This window comes from Aplysia californica, unplaced genomic scaffold (assembly GCF_000002075.1).
Source record: "Aplysia californica isolate F4 #8 unplaced genomic scaffold, AplCal3.0 scaffold00165, whole genome shotgun sequence".
NCBI classification, from domain to species: domain Eukaryota; kingdom Metazoa; phylum Mollusca; class Gastropoda; order Aplysiida; family Aplysiidae; genus Aplysia; species Aplysia californica.
The window spans coordinates 244,823-263,053 of NW_004797435.1; the positions used below are offsets into that span (position 1 = coordinate 244,823).

General features: G+C 39.1%; 1 protein-coding gene across 1 annotated transcript in view; it reads right to left on the reverse strand.

Annotated features, from left to right (window-relative positions):
* The window catches only part of LOC101855641 (synaptophysin-like protein 1), a gene marked incomplete at its 5' end in the record, with an annotated part of 28,478 nt that extends 10,841 nt beyond the window's left edge, over positions 1-17,637 (reverse strand). Inside the window, 5 exon segments of the mRNA XM_013082243.2 lie at positions 1,976-2,049; positions 7,232-7,334; positions 7,675-7,872; positions 10,653-10,851; positions 17,501-17,637. Coding sequence (XP_012937697.1) covers positions 1,982-2,049; positions 7,232-7,334; positions 7,675-7,872; positions 10,653-10,851; positions 17,501-17,637 — 705 coding nt within the window.
* Positions 17,638-18,231: the final 594 nt, after the last annotated feature.

The window sequence follows — 18,231 nt, forward strand, 5'->3', positions numbered from 1 at the left end:
AGAAAGCAAAATTTGTGACCTCTTGAGCCCAGTAACTTTCCACAATTATAAACAAAGTCTTATAAATTTACAATTCGGGTTGAATGAGGGGTAAAAAAATATTGACAAGCACGTAAGTTGAAAGTAAGCAGCCATGGGAAGAGACAACTGTGTGGTGCCACCGAACAAACAAAAAACCAAGCACGTGCTTGAAAATCCTAAGCAAAATTTTGAGAACAAATTTTTGAAAATGAATAAAAACTGAATGTCAGAGAGATCCTCTGGTTGATAGAAGGAAACAGGCGGGGGGGGGGGGGGTTTGTTTTGGGGGGTGGTTGTTAATGAGGTGGGGGGGTGGGGGGGGGGGGGGGGGGGGTGTCGAAGGTCCGTTAGACACGGTTACTTACAAAAACATCAAAGATGTGACATCGTCATCGCAGGAGGGGGGGATAAATTTAATACACATTCCCCGCACCGGGGCCCTCGCCTGGGGGGGAAACAACATGACAAGGTTACATACACGTCACAGCCTCTGACACTCTCACACCAACACTATTGCTGTTGTGGAATTTGCAGCTCCTCCGCACCATAAATAACACCAAAATTCTTACAAGTAATACATCAAGAATAGAGGAGGATCAAATAAAAAAGAAATGGAGCAAGCAGACCAAACTGAAGAACCTGCAAACATCAACCCACACAACCTCAAAACATAACTTGAGGTTTCTCCTCAGTCATAAATATTTATAATATATATCCCACAAAATCATCACACAACATGTACGTGGGGAAAAAAAGGACAAAACTGTCAGTATCAGGACACAAAAGTAGATCTGTAATGTCTAGGATGAGAGTATCGTGGTGAGGAGTGAAGCGGATACAGCACTAAGGGCCAAGCAGGGATGTAGCACAACACTATGACTGAGGCACAAACAGAATATAGAGATAATAAGGGAAAGTAACTAGACGCAAGGCAAGACTCGGATATATACACTGAGAGGAACAACATTTTCCTATTGGACCTGAGTGACAAAGAAAAAGAAAGGTGTGGGAGGTGCTACAAATTATTATTGTCCCAGTTTCTTAATTTCGTTTTAATAATTAAGTGGTCACATTTGTACTGACTTTCCATAACTAACACCTGTTTACATACTTGCTATGTGACAGTAAAAAACACAACAAAAAAGATGTGAAATTCCCTCGATTTTACGGATTATCCCTGCTTAGCCTGACCCTACTAGGTTGGGAAATCCCTATAGGAAGCTTTCATGTTCATCTAGCCAGTCTAAAAAATCCAACACACATATACAGGCAGTGACCCTGGGACATCTCTCCCCCCCCCCCCCTTTTTGAGAATAAACTGCTTTCAGCTGACACTTTACAGACTTAATTTATTCTTGTTTGTATGATTGTACATAACTGTAGTTGTGTCTTTATTTCACTTGTAAGGAAAGTAAAATCTGCAAAACTTTAAAGATGAAAACATATATCTAAGATGAAAAATAAGACCAAAGAAGGAAACAGAAAGGCAAAATGCACCTGTAAATGCAACTAAAGACTTGAATGAAGGGACCATAAAAAAACAATACAATTTCTAAACGAGTACAGGACTAGATCTAGGACAAGACAAACTAAATGGGCCACAAAAAAGCCCAAACCAAACAAATAGGGACCGTGAAAACATTGTCACAAGCTCTACAGATACGATGATATAAACAATGATACAGCACAGATTTCATGAAACATTTGGCTTTATAAATAGAATACTTGTCTTTGCACAAAGACAGTTCTAAAGTTCCTGTAGACAAAAAGCTACAAGACTGAGTCTACGAGAACATTGAGGCAATAAGTATCATAATTTAGTTCAAGCCCTCTTAGTTTCAGCTAGCAGGAAAGAAGCAGTAGCCCCAAGCGATCCTGCTCTGTGCACAAACAATGCAACAAAACAGGACCATTGAGGTGGGTCAGTGACTGCCGCACTACTGGGCAAACTGACCAGCGTTCAAGGGGCAGCCCCACCTTCTGCACCTGGGGCAGGGATAGAGTTTGGAATGACCGACACATCCGGAGCTGGAACAGAAAAGCGAAATCACAACTAAGCCTATGAAGAGATGCTGTTGTTTTGAGTACCGGTGAAGGAAAAAATAAGACATGGTTACTTCAGAGTGTGAGAAAATGATGACTGAGTAGATATTTTACTGCACTATCGACACAGTTTTGGTTATGTAAGTGCCAAAAAGTGACGTAAGAGAAAATTAAGATGACAGACAGAAACAGGACAGAAGCACAGCCAGCATTGAAAATTCTATAAAAAGATGCTAAAGGACAAAAGAATTCAAACGAGAAGACAGCTGGGGTACTCAGTTGTTCCTTCTCTTCTTTTTTTCTCCTACTTTTCATCCACTTTCACAGTTGCACAAGCAAAAACAGTTAACACTGACAAGCAGTACAACACAATCAGCATGCAGAGAAGCCCTCTGAAAGAGAAAAATGGTCAAGTTGATTAATGTCAGATGACATCACAATGACCACACAGACATGAAAGGGTTGATGATTCAGTTGTCAGGTGGGTGGGTATCAGTACATATCAAGCAGCTTACAGTTCAGCTTTAGAGTCTGTGAATATTACAGAAAGTCTGCACAAACTTCAGGCTTTGAGAAAGCATAGGAATGACATTAAAGCAGCATATCAGTTAAATCAGGCATGCATCACACATGTCTCAGACTATCTGAGAACATCCGCAGTGCTGACAACCCTGAGCTCTCCGTCACAACATCACTAGTAAGGTGTTCACTCTCAGTTACAAGTGCGCATACACACACATAAAAACAAACAGAAAACACACAAACAAATCCACATTCTTCCAACTCCCTTGTGATAGACTCTTATAATTCTTCGCAAGGCTATCTACAACAGGCCAAAACATTAAAATCAACCTATGAAAGAATCTTAAATTTGCACTCTTTCCAGAACTCAGATAAAGTGGATCTCAAGCTGGTTCATTGATTTTTCCTTGTTTCCAGGGAAGCATTTACAAATGCTCACTCACATTTCATTAAATATATTCTTGTTATTCTAGAACAACAAATCACTAGGAATTGCAGAGCTCGAAGTCGAAGAAACAAACTTGTGCTCACTCAGCAAATTCAGTCTGCAGAAACTCCTATAACATCTACTTTTCTACACTTGGAGTTGTAATAAAAGATGTATACGGTGTTAAGAGACATTTTTGTGAAAGTAAAGCTAAAACTATTTGCAAAACCACTTCCAAAGAAAAGGACTGTAATTCGACTATTGCTTATAAATAGATTTGTGAATATCAGACATGTTTGAGTGCTTGTCAAAAGACTATCAGTCTATCAAGTAGCACCGTGTGTCTGATCACTGGTAAATTTAGTTTGAACAAAAATAAGGGAAGACATATGGTAACCTTGTATTCCTTATATATTGACATAGATGATCTTTGCTCTTCCCAATTGCTTTCCAATGATCTGCCTGCCTATTTCTCCTCCCCCCCCTCCTTAAAAAAACTAACCAAACAACCCACCATTCCATTTTTACAAACACATACATACAAACATATAAATAGACACAAAAGGTGTATGTATACCCACCAATGAACACTTCACATCCCGTCCATTCACATATCGACGGTGAGAGTCGCAAACCGTGTAAGTCTTAAAATAGTAAAATCGTTTTTTTTGCTATATTTATAATCATAGAGCTACAAAGCATGTTCTGTTTTGATTTAAGGACACAATAACCAATGAAAATGCGTGTAATCGTCACATGAGCAGCCTGTGTATCCCTACTGAACCTCAATATATTATATTGACAGAGCATACCGTATCGGTCTGTCGATCAATACTCAGCCGTCCATGCTGGACAAAACGAAACTTCTAAGTCCACAAATTCAACGTCTTTAACTCTCACATGCGTGTTGTTATGTGTCAATCTGTGTCTGGAATGAGTCTGAAGGAGTAACACGTTGCGTCTTGCTTGGTCATTGGTAACTGTGTCTTGCTTGGTCATTGGTAACCTTCCTTTATACCTAAGATTTGGTAGTTACCCAGTGAGCACGCTTTAGGTTTAAATCTAGCCCCCCCACCACGGCAAGGCTACTGACTGAAGTTGTCTTCAGGCCATTCCCAAAGGGGGGATACTAACATGTTCTTATGCACAGTAGAATTGTAAATGGGCTGATTTATCAATAACATGTTTATACTGAGCCGGAACAACATAGGGAGAACAGCTGCTTTTTCTTTTCTCATCTTTATCGTCATTTTCCCTCCACTCCTTTCTTTTGTATGTTTGTCACTCTCTTGTAAACTTTTATTTACGGGGTGCCTTGGTAGTCGAAACAGACTTTGTGCTGTTGAGGCTAGAGAGGTGAGCAGAGTAAGCCTGATTCTCCATTTGGACTTCTCTGTTGAAATCCTCCTCTTGGCGCTCTTGACCTTATGTAGTTGTGAGCGCCATAAATCTTACTAAAACAAACAAAAACAAAGATTCTAACCTTGGACATCCATCATCCGAGGAAAGTGACTTGACATTAAACCACCATAACGTAGACCCATCCTTTCCCAAAATAAAAAATTACTTCTTACATTTCTATATTGTTTATTGACAAAATCCTGGACATGGCATCACTTTTCGCCTGATTCTGTTACCTTTAGTTAGCATGACTCAGCAGCCCGCCGGAGCTCCCCGGCTCAGAGTCACTGGGTTAATGAGCCCTGAAGCGACGCTGCCAGTGTCGGTTAGGAAGTTCGCATTTTTGAATATGTTTAAAACGATATAATTTCTTCCCCATCCCACACAGCAAACAATTACTAAAAGCTCAAAGTCTTGATATTTATTCTGCATTAGAATGGTTAATTTCTGTGCCTTAGTTTTTGTTCTAGACAAGTGTTTGTAGAGTACCCAATTTGTCCTATTTTAGTTACAAACTTATGAATACATGATTGTTAATTTTAAAAAGGCACGACAGATCTCTCCAAAATCTGTGTTAAACTGACTACGAATATCGTGTCTTTTACCATGAGAAATCTTAAATCTGCGCAAGTATTAATAGTCAAGTTATAAGAGAAGAAAGATGCACATCTGCATTTTTTAACTAAAGACGATCAGCGTTAGCTCTTATTATACTATTAAACAAGAGAAAGTTACTCTGTGGTTGTTCATGAATCATGCTGTGTCTGTGGCAGCCTGCATACAACTAAAAAGATATAACATAAGCGATTAAGAAATCCCACAAAACCGTGTAAATACATGGGTAGAGATAAACTTCTTGTATGGAATAAAAATAATGACAGCTAACACATTCATTCTTAGTTTTTGTGTCGGAAATATGCGCGGACACAATTATGAATGTAAAGAAATGCAGTCACATTTTCAGTTATTGCAAATGGTCATAGAAACGAAAAATAAAGCTGGAAAAGTCTGGTGCTGATTCAGTGTCCCTGAAAAGCTAGAAATACTTCTTATAACCCAATTACGAGAAGTCATCCCTATTATTCACTCAACTTACAAAACATAGACTTAGCGTTTTAATAAAAGTAAGGAATTTCTGGAGTGTAGCAGATACTGTTCGTGTATTACATTGAAGATGTATTCTGGCACTAAAATCGATTTGTACTTTTCATAGAAAAACTTCATGGTAACTTTTATAAACTTTTGAGAAAATATGCGAATATTCACGATTATATTAGACACATAAAGTTGTATTTGGAGGAATTACTTCATAGCGAATTGTGTGCCCGATGGATAAAGTTACAAAATTACAGCTTTCTATTATATGCGCAGATACCATCTTTTCTGAGTATCTGCACCAATGCTGTGTCGTTCATGTTCCAAAAGTTCTAAAGATTTTGTCGAGGCCTTTTTTTTTATATTGATTTTTTTCATTCACTCTAGTCAAAAAACCCCAACAATTTAGCATTGCCGACTCCAGCGCGTCTAACGAAATAACCAGACAAGTTACAATGTCCGTTCTTTTTTGAGTCTCAAGAGCAGAAATGTGTGCTTTGGGTGCACTAAATGATAATTACCATAAATACAAGGATACACCTAAAATTGTAGGTTGAAAAGTACCAAAAATTAAGTCAGCCCAGACAGAGCGGCGACAGGGAGCTGACCCCCATGACCCCGACGTGATAAGGCGCACGGTGGGGAACCCCCCGCGGCAACTAAAATTCCACTGCCCGTGCGCCGTGTGGAACATCAATTGAAATTATTCATTTAATTAACATAATTTTAACTTTAACATAGGCGCAGCTCGTGTAACTCTAAATTTTACATGAGAGAAAGACTTAGTTAAACCGTGCATCTCCCTAACCGTGTATGTTGCTGTCAATTTTGAGACCGCAAAACGTGTAAGTCTGATTTTATAGAATGTAAACCAAAATTTAGCCTTAAGAATTACATAATTATACAAAGTTAACATTCTATTATTGTCAGAGTTTAAAATACAATAATAAGTGGGTAAAAACAACATATATACAGTTTTTTGTGGTTATCTCACAAGTAGTGTTTCAGGACTTAAACGGTTTGCAACTTTCACCGTTGATATTTATACACTGATGGTTACTAACATCCAAACATTCATACAAAGTAAACACATAAACGTATATCATATATGTACACATCTGTACATAAGGAGATATTCTCACTAAAAATAAATGATAACATCCACAAGTCACCACATATCACATATCTCACAAGGAAAAGTTTTTATGCTTGTCAAGTTGTTCAGCAGCACATGCTTTGCACCCATATATATGCATACACACGCTTCCTTGTCCCTCATGCAGACATTTTAAGGCGCTTTAAATCCAGTCAGCCACAAGCAAGTAGAGATATATAAGTAGTAATGGCTACTAAAACAAACAAACAAACACATTCACACACGCACACACACATACACAAAACTGTGCTTCCTCACACATCTCAAGACCTGCCCATAATCAAAGGATCAGCCAGGAGGAGTGCACAACACGTATGCAGACGTGTTTCTGTGTGTATGTGTGTGTGTGTGTGTGTGTGTGTGTGTGGGTGTGTGCATGAGTGTGTAATGCCAAGCATGTATGTACATGCACAAAGAATAAGTAGTGCTGTGTGTGCGGGCAGGAGGAGGAAGAGGAAGAGGCGACAGAGAAGGCAGAGGAAGAGAAGAAGAAGGAAAGAGTTGGTTGGTCGACGAGTCGTACCCCACCACTTAAACCTTCTGTGGGTCGTTCTCACTGACAGTACCTGGAGTGCTGGGAGGCCTGGCTTGCACTTTGAACCAGGGAGTCTCCTTGTACAGGAACCATAGGTTTCCCACCCACACCACAAAGTTCAGGAAACCGAAGATCTGGAAACAGAGAAATGACATGATCATAATTGTTAGTAAATATTTCATACTCCCAGGCCGTCACCTGGGCAAAATTCAAAATTTCGTACCAACTGAAAGTTTTCAATGTGTCCCGCGAGCTCATATGACCGTAATGCAGTTGCGAGCACCTTAAAACACTTACCACAACAAAAAAAAAAGCACATTGATTCATTTATCAAGACCACTTGCAAAAACATGAGACTAACAAAGCTGTCATCATTCACAGAAAGGCAGTTGATTGAGAGTCTGATTAATTTCATAGTGAATGCTTTGATGAAACGTGCAGGCCTATGTGTGACAGCTGACATAAATTACTCACAATGGAGACATTAAGGCTAGCAAAGTTGCCATCATTCACGGTGCGACAGTTGGCATTAGCATTCTTGCATTCGGCCAGGTTGTCAAAGATGCTGCCCTCGTCAGGATCCGTGTACATCTTCACGTCAGAGACGCCCGAGGCCCAGGCGGAGGAGCCAATGATCCACAGCAGGGTCAGCACCACAGACACCACAAAATCCTGGGGATACCATAGCAAAAGAGTAATTACAAAGTCAAATCGACATAGAAACTACTCACTTCGACTTCTATACAGAACTGGAACTCACATAGACATCTTCATACAGTCATCTACACAGAAAGAACTCAAAATGTTACCTTTACAGTAGAAACATTAACTCACAGTGATGTCTTTGCAGTAGAAACATTAACTCACAGTGATGACATAGATACAGAAACATTAACTCACAGTGATGTCATAGATACAGAAACATTAACTCACAGTGATGTCTTTACAGTAGAAACATTAACTCACAGGGATGACATTGATACAGAAACATTAACTCACAGTGATGTCTTTACAGTAGAAACATTAACTCACAGTGATGTCTTTACAGTAGAAACATTAACTCACAGTGATGTCTTTACAGTAGAAACATTAACTCACAGTGATGACATTGATACAGAAACATTAACTCAGAGTGATGTCTTTACAGTAGAAATATTAACTCACAGTGATGACATTGATGCAGAAACATTAACTCACAGTGATGTCTTTACAGTAGAAACATTAACTTTTTAAAGCAGGTCAGGCTCAATTATGGAGTTCCACAGTGGTCCGTTCTTGGACCAGTGCTCTTTACACTATATACACAGCCCTTAGCAAGCATTTTACAAAATCATGGATTGAATTATCATTTTTATGCCGATGACTCCCAAATGTATGTTAATGGCACCATTCAAGATCTATCAAACATGATTTCCATCACTAAACAATGTTTTTATGAAATCAAAAAGTGGATGACAGTAAACAAATAAAAAATCCACGATTAAATAAAGATCTGGAAAGTGTCAACTTTAATTTATATGGGCATATGACATCTAGCAAAGAAGTTGTCAGGAATCTCGGTGTATATATTGACCACCACTTATCAATGGGCTCGTTTGTAGGATCTCTGTCCAAATCCCTTTATTTTCAGCTGAGAAGGATAGGCCTAGTTCGAAAGTACTTAAACGAAGAGACCACAAAAACACTGGTAACATCTCTTATCCTATCTAGATTAGACTATTGTAACTCACTCCTAGCAGGTCTGAACAACAAATATTTGAATCGTTTACAAGTAATTCAAAACAATGCCGCTAGACTGATAACAAGATCTAAAAAACGAGACCATGTCACTCCATTATTAAAAGAACTGCATTGGCTCCCTGTAAAAGAATGAATAATATTTAAAATCTGCGTCATGTGTTTCAAATGTGTAAATAAAACTGCTCCTTTTTATCTACAAGAACTTATCAGTATATATAAACCAGGGAGAAACCTAAGATCATCAAACGATAACACCCTACTTGTGACACCTGTAAAATCATACAAATCATATGGAGAGAGATCTTTCTCATATCTTGGTCCATTTATGTGGAAAAGATTACCCATGAAACTAAGACAAATAAGAACACTTGATAGCTTCAAAAGACATCTTAAACATTTTCTGTTCCTACAGGCCTATCCTTCATAAGCTTTTAACGTTATCTTTCATTATATTTGTTCTGTTCTTATGTCTGGATGAAAATAGTCTCTGTGTGTGTGTGTGTGTGTGTGTATGTGTGTGTGTGTGTATTAATGTATATTGCATGAGAAGAAAGGAAGTAGTAAGAAAGGTTTTTGAAAAATGGGTATTCCAATGTAAAGCGCATTGAGCTACTTTTCTGGAAATGCGCTATATAAATGTTTTATATTATTATTATTATTAACTCACAGTGATGTCTTTACAGTAGAAACATTAACTCACAGTGATGTCTTTACAGTAGAAACATTAACTCACAGTGATGTCTTTGCAGAAACATTAACCCACAGTGATGTCTTCAGTGAAATAATAACTCAGAGTGATGTCTATACAAAAGCAGAAACTCAAAGTGACATTTATTTTTAGTGTGAGTAAGAGTTTTCCTGTACTTGCAACATAATAAGGTCATAAGAGTGCTGAAGATTAATGGTGTTACAAGAAAGTAGCAAAGACAAAAAAGAAAGAAGAAATATACATAAAGATGACAGATGTTTGATAGGAAAGAAGGGAAGAAACCCACAACAGAGAAAGTGACCCCCCCCCCCCCCCCCCCCCCCCCAAAAAAAAAAAACACTGACATAAATCTGTACAAAAGCAGAAACTTGCAGTGACATCTCCAGTGACATCACACAGAGAAACAAAAACTCACAAAGACGTCAACAGCAAGAATAACAAAAACCCATCGTAGTGACATAGAAATACAGAGAAATAGAAACTTACAATTACATCTATAGTTTGTTTTGAGTTGAGTAAAAAAGTTGCACATTAACACAATAACAGCCATTTAAACAAAAACAAAAGAAAAAAGTTAAAGTAAAGAAGTAGGAGCAACAGTGGTATCTCACAGCGTAGTTGATTTTTATGGACACAACTGTTTATCTGCATAAAACTGAGATCCATGTGCCATTCTAATAATTACTCGTTTTGGGTAGGAATTAATTTTCAATTTTGCGTGGACAATGGTCCGAAGGACCAATTTTTAAAAATTTCAGTAAATCTGTTGCCAAGGGAACTTTCACATGGGAAATTTCCTCACAGAACCTAAATTTTTTTTGTTAACCTTGTCCCAGAAGACAAAGCGGTCGAATAAGAGGGTGTAGAAAATATCAGAAAAAAACCCCCAATGCTGATTGAACTCTCAACATCAACGTTAACATGTGAACACTATACTTGTTAGCTACTGAGCCTCCATGCATGGTTATAAAAAGTGCTTTTAGTTTTCTACAGCAGTACATACCACTATGACAATCCTGGTGTTGCGGCGGTACAGCTCGTCAAAGAAGATGTAGAGGACCAGAGCAGCCAGGCAGTACAAGAAGACAATGACGCCAACGAATACGTAAAACTGGGCTGAGGACTCTGAGCCAGACAGCAGGCACATCTCACCGGTCTTCGTATTGTTGCATATGGGCGTACGGAAGCACACATCCTCCAAGCTGATATAAAATGAATAAAGGCAAGTGAGTACCAGTTGAATAAGTAGGACAGTCATTGTCTGCAAACTACAGCCCACAGACCACGAGTATTTCTGACCACAAAATGTTATTGCTCTTGTAATAGCTCAAGGCATTTCAGAGTTTAAAAAAATTCCTTTTATTTTTCATCCCCCATTTATCATTTCTTAGAGTAGGCAGTGAACTGAGAGTAAAGTAGAGCTTTTCACAATCCGTTCATAGAGCTGCATGCAAAATTGCAATAAATTTTCCTCCCAGGAGATATTAGAAAATTAACTCTAGAAACAATTCAACTTTGCCTGGATAAATCAACCATTCTATACCCTTACCTTCATAACGTACGAGAAGCACCTTCCAGAAATAAAATATCTAATAAACACATCAAGTAGAAAAGTCATTATTGTTATTATTGCAAAAGCAAGTGTTGCTCAGTGAAAAAAGAGTGCAGAGGACTGAAGGTATTTTGTAGAGGACAGAAGAGTACTGAGAAAAAAATTCATGGTTCAAAAGAGTTGCTAGGTGAGAAATGAGTTTGCAGAGGACTGAACTTATTTTACAGAAGCCTGATCGAAAAAAAATTCATGGCTCTCACAACATAACGTCTATGATGACATGAGAACAATGGAGGCGGGTTTGAACAACAGACATACTGAGAAAACCATCTCACAATCTATTTTTTGTGTGCCTTGAGTCAAAGCTAAATTTACACACTTGCGCATGATAAAAAGTTACTTTAAAATGGATACAAGGCACAAAGAACAAAATGATATCCATACATTTGGAAATTTAAAAGAACAATCAGAATGTCTTTATACAAAAGCAAATACAAAATAACAACACTGAAGACAGTGCTCGCAGTTCATTTACGATAAGGGAAGATAACCATTACCCCCCCTCCCCCCCAAAAAACCCCTAACAAAAACAAAAAACCAACAACTATCAAAAACAAAACAAAAAAACAATCGCCCATCAAAAATGAGTTTATACTGAACTTCAGCCTGTCAATAAACTATGCAAAAATTACACAAATAAAGACACTAATTAAATGATGGGACAGGTAAAAGGAGCCCAGAACTCCAAATATGTCAATACAATGTTGACAGGTAGACAGTTTCTATCTATTCCCGTGAGAAAAACAGAAATAAATTATGCATACCAATTACCACCCACTAATTGGGGTCACCTCAGGTTATCTATTTTTGTAAGTATCTAAAAATAAAAAGTTTGTTCAGGGGTGGGACAATCCAAAGGTGACAGTAAGAAATGATAGACAAATTTCAGAAATATATTTTGATCAACCGGTGGTATTCTCGGGTGACCCAACTTGCAGAAAGCATAAAATCATAGTATTCATAGCTCTTAAATATGGTAGTTTGAATTAAGATTGAAATTTTGCTTGAAAAATGTATCTCTAACCTATAGGCCTACTTAAATAATCAAGAAACCTAAAATTCATGACAATAGCAGTAGGACAAGGAAGAGGATAGCAATGTACCATGTTCTTGGATAGGTGGACCCCAGGGTCTTTCTTGCGAAACGCTAGGTTTTAGGATAGGTGGACCCCGGGGTCTACTAGGTTTTTTTAGGACAGGGGGTCACGGTAGTGAAATAAGTAGGTTTAATTAAGGAGGACCAATCTTTAATTTAAACCTACTATTTCACTAGGATAATGACCCTGGGGTCCATCAATCCTTATCAATTAAACCTACTTATTTCACTATAGTGCCTCCAGGGTCCACCAATCCTTATCAATGGGGGCTCTCGTGGCCTAGAGGTTAAGGTGTTCGCCTCTCATTCAAAGGTCCCGGGTTCGAATCCGGGTAGCGACCAAAGAATTTTCTTCTCTAAATTAGTCTCTTTTCCTACTTTCCAGCAATGTTCTGTCTTCTGCTTTCGTCTCCTCTTTCTGCCTCCCACCCCTTCACCTCCTTTGCCCCCTCCTCTGGGCTCCTGATTCTTTCTGCAGCCTTTCTACTGCTACTCATTGGCTTCTTCTTACTGCTGTCTTTCAGCCACACCCCTGATCTTCTGGTAGGAAAGATCTACACCTAGCCTTCTCGGACAAGGGCGAAAAATCTCGGAGGTCCCGTGCGCAAGTTGTGCACGTTAAAGATCCCTTGGTGGTCTAAAATCGATAAGAGTAGGCTTCGGCCGCCACCCGGGCAAAATTCAAAATTTCCTACCAACTGAAAAAGTTTAGTGTGTCCCGCGCGCTCATATGACCTTATGCAGTTGCGAGCGCCGTAAAACACTTACAAAAACAAACAAACAAAATCCTTATCAATTAAACCTACTTATTTCAGTATAGTAACTGCGGGGTCAACTAATCCTAGTTTAAATTGAACCTACTTATCTCACTATTGACCCTGGGGTCCACCAATCCTTAAACCTATCTATTTCACTTCTGTGACCCCGGGGTCCACCTATCCTAAAACCTAATATTTCGCTAGGTAGACCTCGGGGTCCACCTATCCTCTTCCGCAGGAAAAAGTCACAGAGTGGATGATATCCATTTTGACATTTCGCCACTACAGAATTACAAAGTTCTATTTGACATTTTTGGCCTGAGTTACAATGTATTAGGACCATGAGATGTGAAACCAAATGTTGTGTCTGTTCTATCAAAATTGTAAGACTATTCAGAGTTGTTTTCAAGATATTCACATGATTAGGTTGTTTTATCAGAATACTGGAAGATCTTTTCAGATTACAAAGTTCTATATATGCAAGAGAAGAATTGTTTTGTGCCCGATGAAATCAGGCATTCGTCAATTTTGGGTAATCTTAAAGTGTGTTTATTAATCTTGTTTTTGGTGAAAAAAAAATACTCATCTATCTTGAATAGAAATCGAGATATTTGCGATTGAAGGAGGTGGGGGTTATTGCTATCAGGTAAAACTAATGAGAAAAAGGTTGCCAAAGTTCAGTGGCTTGAGAGTGTCTGGAAACTGAAAATTTACAATGAATGTGCCTTTGATGAAAGTTTTTCAATAAAATCCACACAGAAATGTGTTTTTGATTGGACATAAATGTTGTCCCCCCCCCCCCCCCCCCCCAAAAAAAAAAACAACAAAACAACCCACAATAAAAAAAAAAAGGCAGCAAAAATTGAATGGTGTCAAGACGAAGACTTTTGCTTACTTCTGCTCAAGGCACGACTCTTTTGTTCAATGATGAGGCTTATGACAGTAACAACAAACCAGTGCTTTATTCGCAAGACTCAGATATAAGTTTTGATTCCGAGGATTCACGTTCTGAAGAAACGTAAAATGTTATGTATTTTTGTCGGTATATTATTTCTTATTTTGTTAACTCAGAGTGACACAGTTATATCTGCATACAACCTGGAGTTCATTTGAATGAAACACTGATACAATCACAAGCTCTTTGAGGCATTATAAAATGTTCCCTTTATTCAGAGTTCATAGAGTGGATGTGATTTTGATGGGATTTCTAATAAAGCATTATCCTTTTAAAAAAATCAGTTTAGAGTTCTTTCCTCGCCCATTCTAAAACATATTTTGCAGATAAAACTGTGTAATTTTTATTTTCACTGGAGACCTTTAGATTTCTAGAATGACGTGAAATTGACTAATACGGAAAGCATGTAAAATTTCAACATCTAGGCCTACATTCCCCTACTTGGATGAATTGTACATAACAGCTAGCACTAAAGAAAATTAATTCCATCTTTTTAGACAACAAACACCCCTTGTTCCCTCAAATAAAAACATCAGTCAGAAGTAAAATACCTAGGCTTCTGATCTGTAGCAAAGAAAGATACAGAAGGTAATTTTTAACCATCATCCATCAAAATTCTTCATTCTTAACCATCCCGTATAAGTATTCATATGACCTAAGAGTAATGAAGGCGCATTTGACACTGACATGAGTCTCAATTTTTTCCTTATTAGTAAGAAAGTGTGTATGCAATATTTTGCCTGAATGATTTACTGTTATTTTTAATGAATGTAGAACTGCACATATGTATGTATGTATGTGTGTATGCATGTTTGTCATGAATATTAGATCTATGTAAAGCGATTGGAACAATGATTGTAACACGGATTTGCGTGATATAGATGTCACATTATTATGATTATTATTTTAGTATTGTCCTTATTATCAAAAGCGAACAATGTAATATTACGGGATTTGGGGAAGGCGAGGCAAATGTAAGAAAAGTGTAGGGGGGGCCAAAAAGGTGTGAGATTTTATTTTAACAGCCCCTAACATACTGACAAGATCTTTCGCTGTCTATGTCAGGTACCCATTCCCACCTGGGTGAAGGAAGGAAAACTCGTGTAAAATGCCTTTCACCAGGACATAACGTCAGGCCTGAGGCTCAATCCCCCAAACCCGCAACCTCATGATTATGAGTCCAGTAGCCTATCCATTAGACCACTGACGCTACTAACATTCTATACTGAAAATACACAATCAGTCTGCATTTCTGCAAGTCAGAAGATCAGACAGAAATTATGCAAAACAAACAATAACCCCCCCCCCCCCAAATCAGCAACAACAGAGAGCAGAAACCAATCAATTGTTTGCTTGTTTGAGTAAAGTAAAGAGAAGCGCATTGGCACAATAACGGTCGCTTACTGCAGGGACACACAGACAGGAAGAAACAACAGAGGGAAAGTAAATAAGTAAGGCCTATCAGAGGCACCTCCAACTAACCACTAATGAAAACTGACAGAAATAGCACCAGGCACTTACTCCACCAGTAGAAATCGGCATAATGGCAATGGCCTTTCTCTAGAGAAGAGGGCTCTGCTGTTACAGCTGAGACACCGGTGTCTGTGGTGTAGTGGTTAGGGGCTTCACCACTGCAAGCAAGAGACCCTAGTTCGATTCCCATACCGGAAGGATTTTTATAAGTATTTTCAGTCAATCTGGTGGTGCCCACAAACTGTGCAGTCCACTTTAGACCTTTGAGGATGCCATATCGTTTTCTCTCGAAAGGTGATTCATAATGCCATGTCTGTGCTCTTTGTGTTGCACGATATGGTAGCTGTTCTCTTGGCCACAATGACAGAGCAGTGTGTCTCTGGCTTAACATTTGGAGCATATTTGCTGTTTCAGTTTGTTTTGGTAAAAGCAGAGTTGGAAGATTGTGACCTGGTCTGCCCATCTTGGTCTCTGCTCTCTGCTGGGACATTGTATCCCTCTCTGCCCAAGTTGACCCCAACAGGCAGGATTGAAGTCTGCCCCTCAAATGATTTAGATTAGGTTAATAGGGGAGCAAAACACCTACATTAACCCCCCCCCCCCCAACAAAACGTCAAAAACAAACAAACAAACCCACCGTCAGTTTTAGTTTAGTTTTAGTAGAGCAAAGTAGCACACTCCACGCAGTGCCTCTCCACACAGGAGGTCAACAACAGCAGAGAAGTCTGAACAGTCATTCTTCTTTTAAAAAAATAAAAAATTAGACTTATCAAAATTTCTTGGATGTGGGAACCTTGTCCAAATTATTCATAGAGAGGTCTGGCCAGTTTGTGAAGAGATGCTGGCTTATGCACTTTTGTTAAACTTGATCTCTGATTTGCTTCAATAGACTAATTGGTTGTGGCCTATGCCAAGTATACTTGGTTGCACACATGGAGAAATCACATATGCAGTACAAGTCAACAAGTCGGGGTTGTGTCAAAGGCTGTGCCCTGTCTGCAGAAAACTCTGACCTGGATTTGTTACGTAGTCACTTTTTGATTGGTAGTTGTCACAAATCCGATCTGATTGAGACGCAAAAACAGGCACACTTCATCTTGCACTACTGGAAGCTTGTGACAAAACTGGGACAATTTTGTCGACGCAGTCACTCCTATTTTGTAGACCATTATTTCCCTTTCTTTTCTGCGGCTGTCCATCAATATTGATGATGACTGTGATTGTGGTGTAAGCCAGATGTGAAAGTATATGGGCCACTAGGCCTGTTTTGGATGTACAATAGCTTCCATATTTTAGACACTGGAAGTCTGATGGCGATATTCTACAATGTTTGGTGTTGAGAGAATTTTCGAACATTGGCTATTCTCTTCCACTGCAGCCCTGGATCACTGAATTGTCTCATGTCATTTTGGATGATTCATGGAATCTATTTCCTAGGCAGAGTCATCTATGTTATAGATCTTCAAGTAGCCTTTGACTACTTTACAGATGTCCTTGTTGTGCAGTTATAGACTGCCTTTTTTTCCTGCCTTCCTGGCAGAGCTCGCCATAGAAAAAACTTATTCAAATCTTACTGGATTAGATTATAACCACATATGTGTGCACTGGATATCACAGTAGCTGGACTATCATCCTCATTAAGTGCTTGATCAGAAACAGACATCAGCAATCATGGTTCTCCATTCATTCCTTTGCTCAGATGCAGTCAAAAAGGCTACATTATCCCGATCTCCTCTACCCCCCCCCCCCTAATCACCCAGCTGTTAAGGCTCTCTAAGTAAATAGCTCTGGGGCTACCCCTGCCTGGTTTACCTTTGATTTTGCCAGTGATAGCCATATGTTCAAGGCCTTTATTTCTATTCAAGAGTCCCAGAAACTGTATTGGTTTTTTTCCTGATTGTTTTCTATGGGCGACTATAAATAAAGAAAACACTATAGAAAAAAGTAAAACACTTACTCATAGGAGTAACTGTAGGTAAAGGTGACAGACTTCTCTCCTGCCACCTCATGGTGGGGCACTGCTGTGCAGTTAATGTTAAAGGTGGTCGACGTCTCATGGCTGGTTGTGGTGGCAAAGGCAAAGATGGACAGCACCTGTGTTGGGAAAAACAAGATTTGGTCAGAGCTACCACTGATATTATGACTTTCAGATGGGTGGTCTTTGGGTGTTTTTTGGTATTTTTTTTAGTTGTTGTTGAATAAAGACACGTACTACAACAAAATAATAGCCATTCAGTGCAAGGGAGGGGGGGTGGGGGGGGGCAGAAAATGGAAATGAAAGCAGACGGGACTAAATAGATAGAAACAACAGAAGGAAAGAAATGAAGTAGGAACTATCAGTGGTGCCCTCCAACCACCCACAACAAGAGTAGGCTTCGGCCGCCATCCGGGCAAAATTCAAAATGTCCTACCAACTGAAAATGTCCATTGCGCTCATATGACCGTAGTTTTACGGCGCTCGCAACTGCATAAGGTCATATGAGCGCACGGAACACACCTAATATTTTCAGTTGGTACGAAATTTTGAATTTTGCACGGGTGGCGGCCGAAGCCTACTCTTATCGATTTTAGACCATCAAGGGATCTTTAACGAGCGCAACTTGCACATGGGCCCTCCGAGATTTTTTGCCCTTGTCCGAGAAGGCTAGGTGTAGATCTTTCCTACCAGAAGATCAGGGGTGTGGCAGA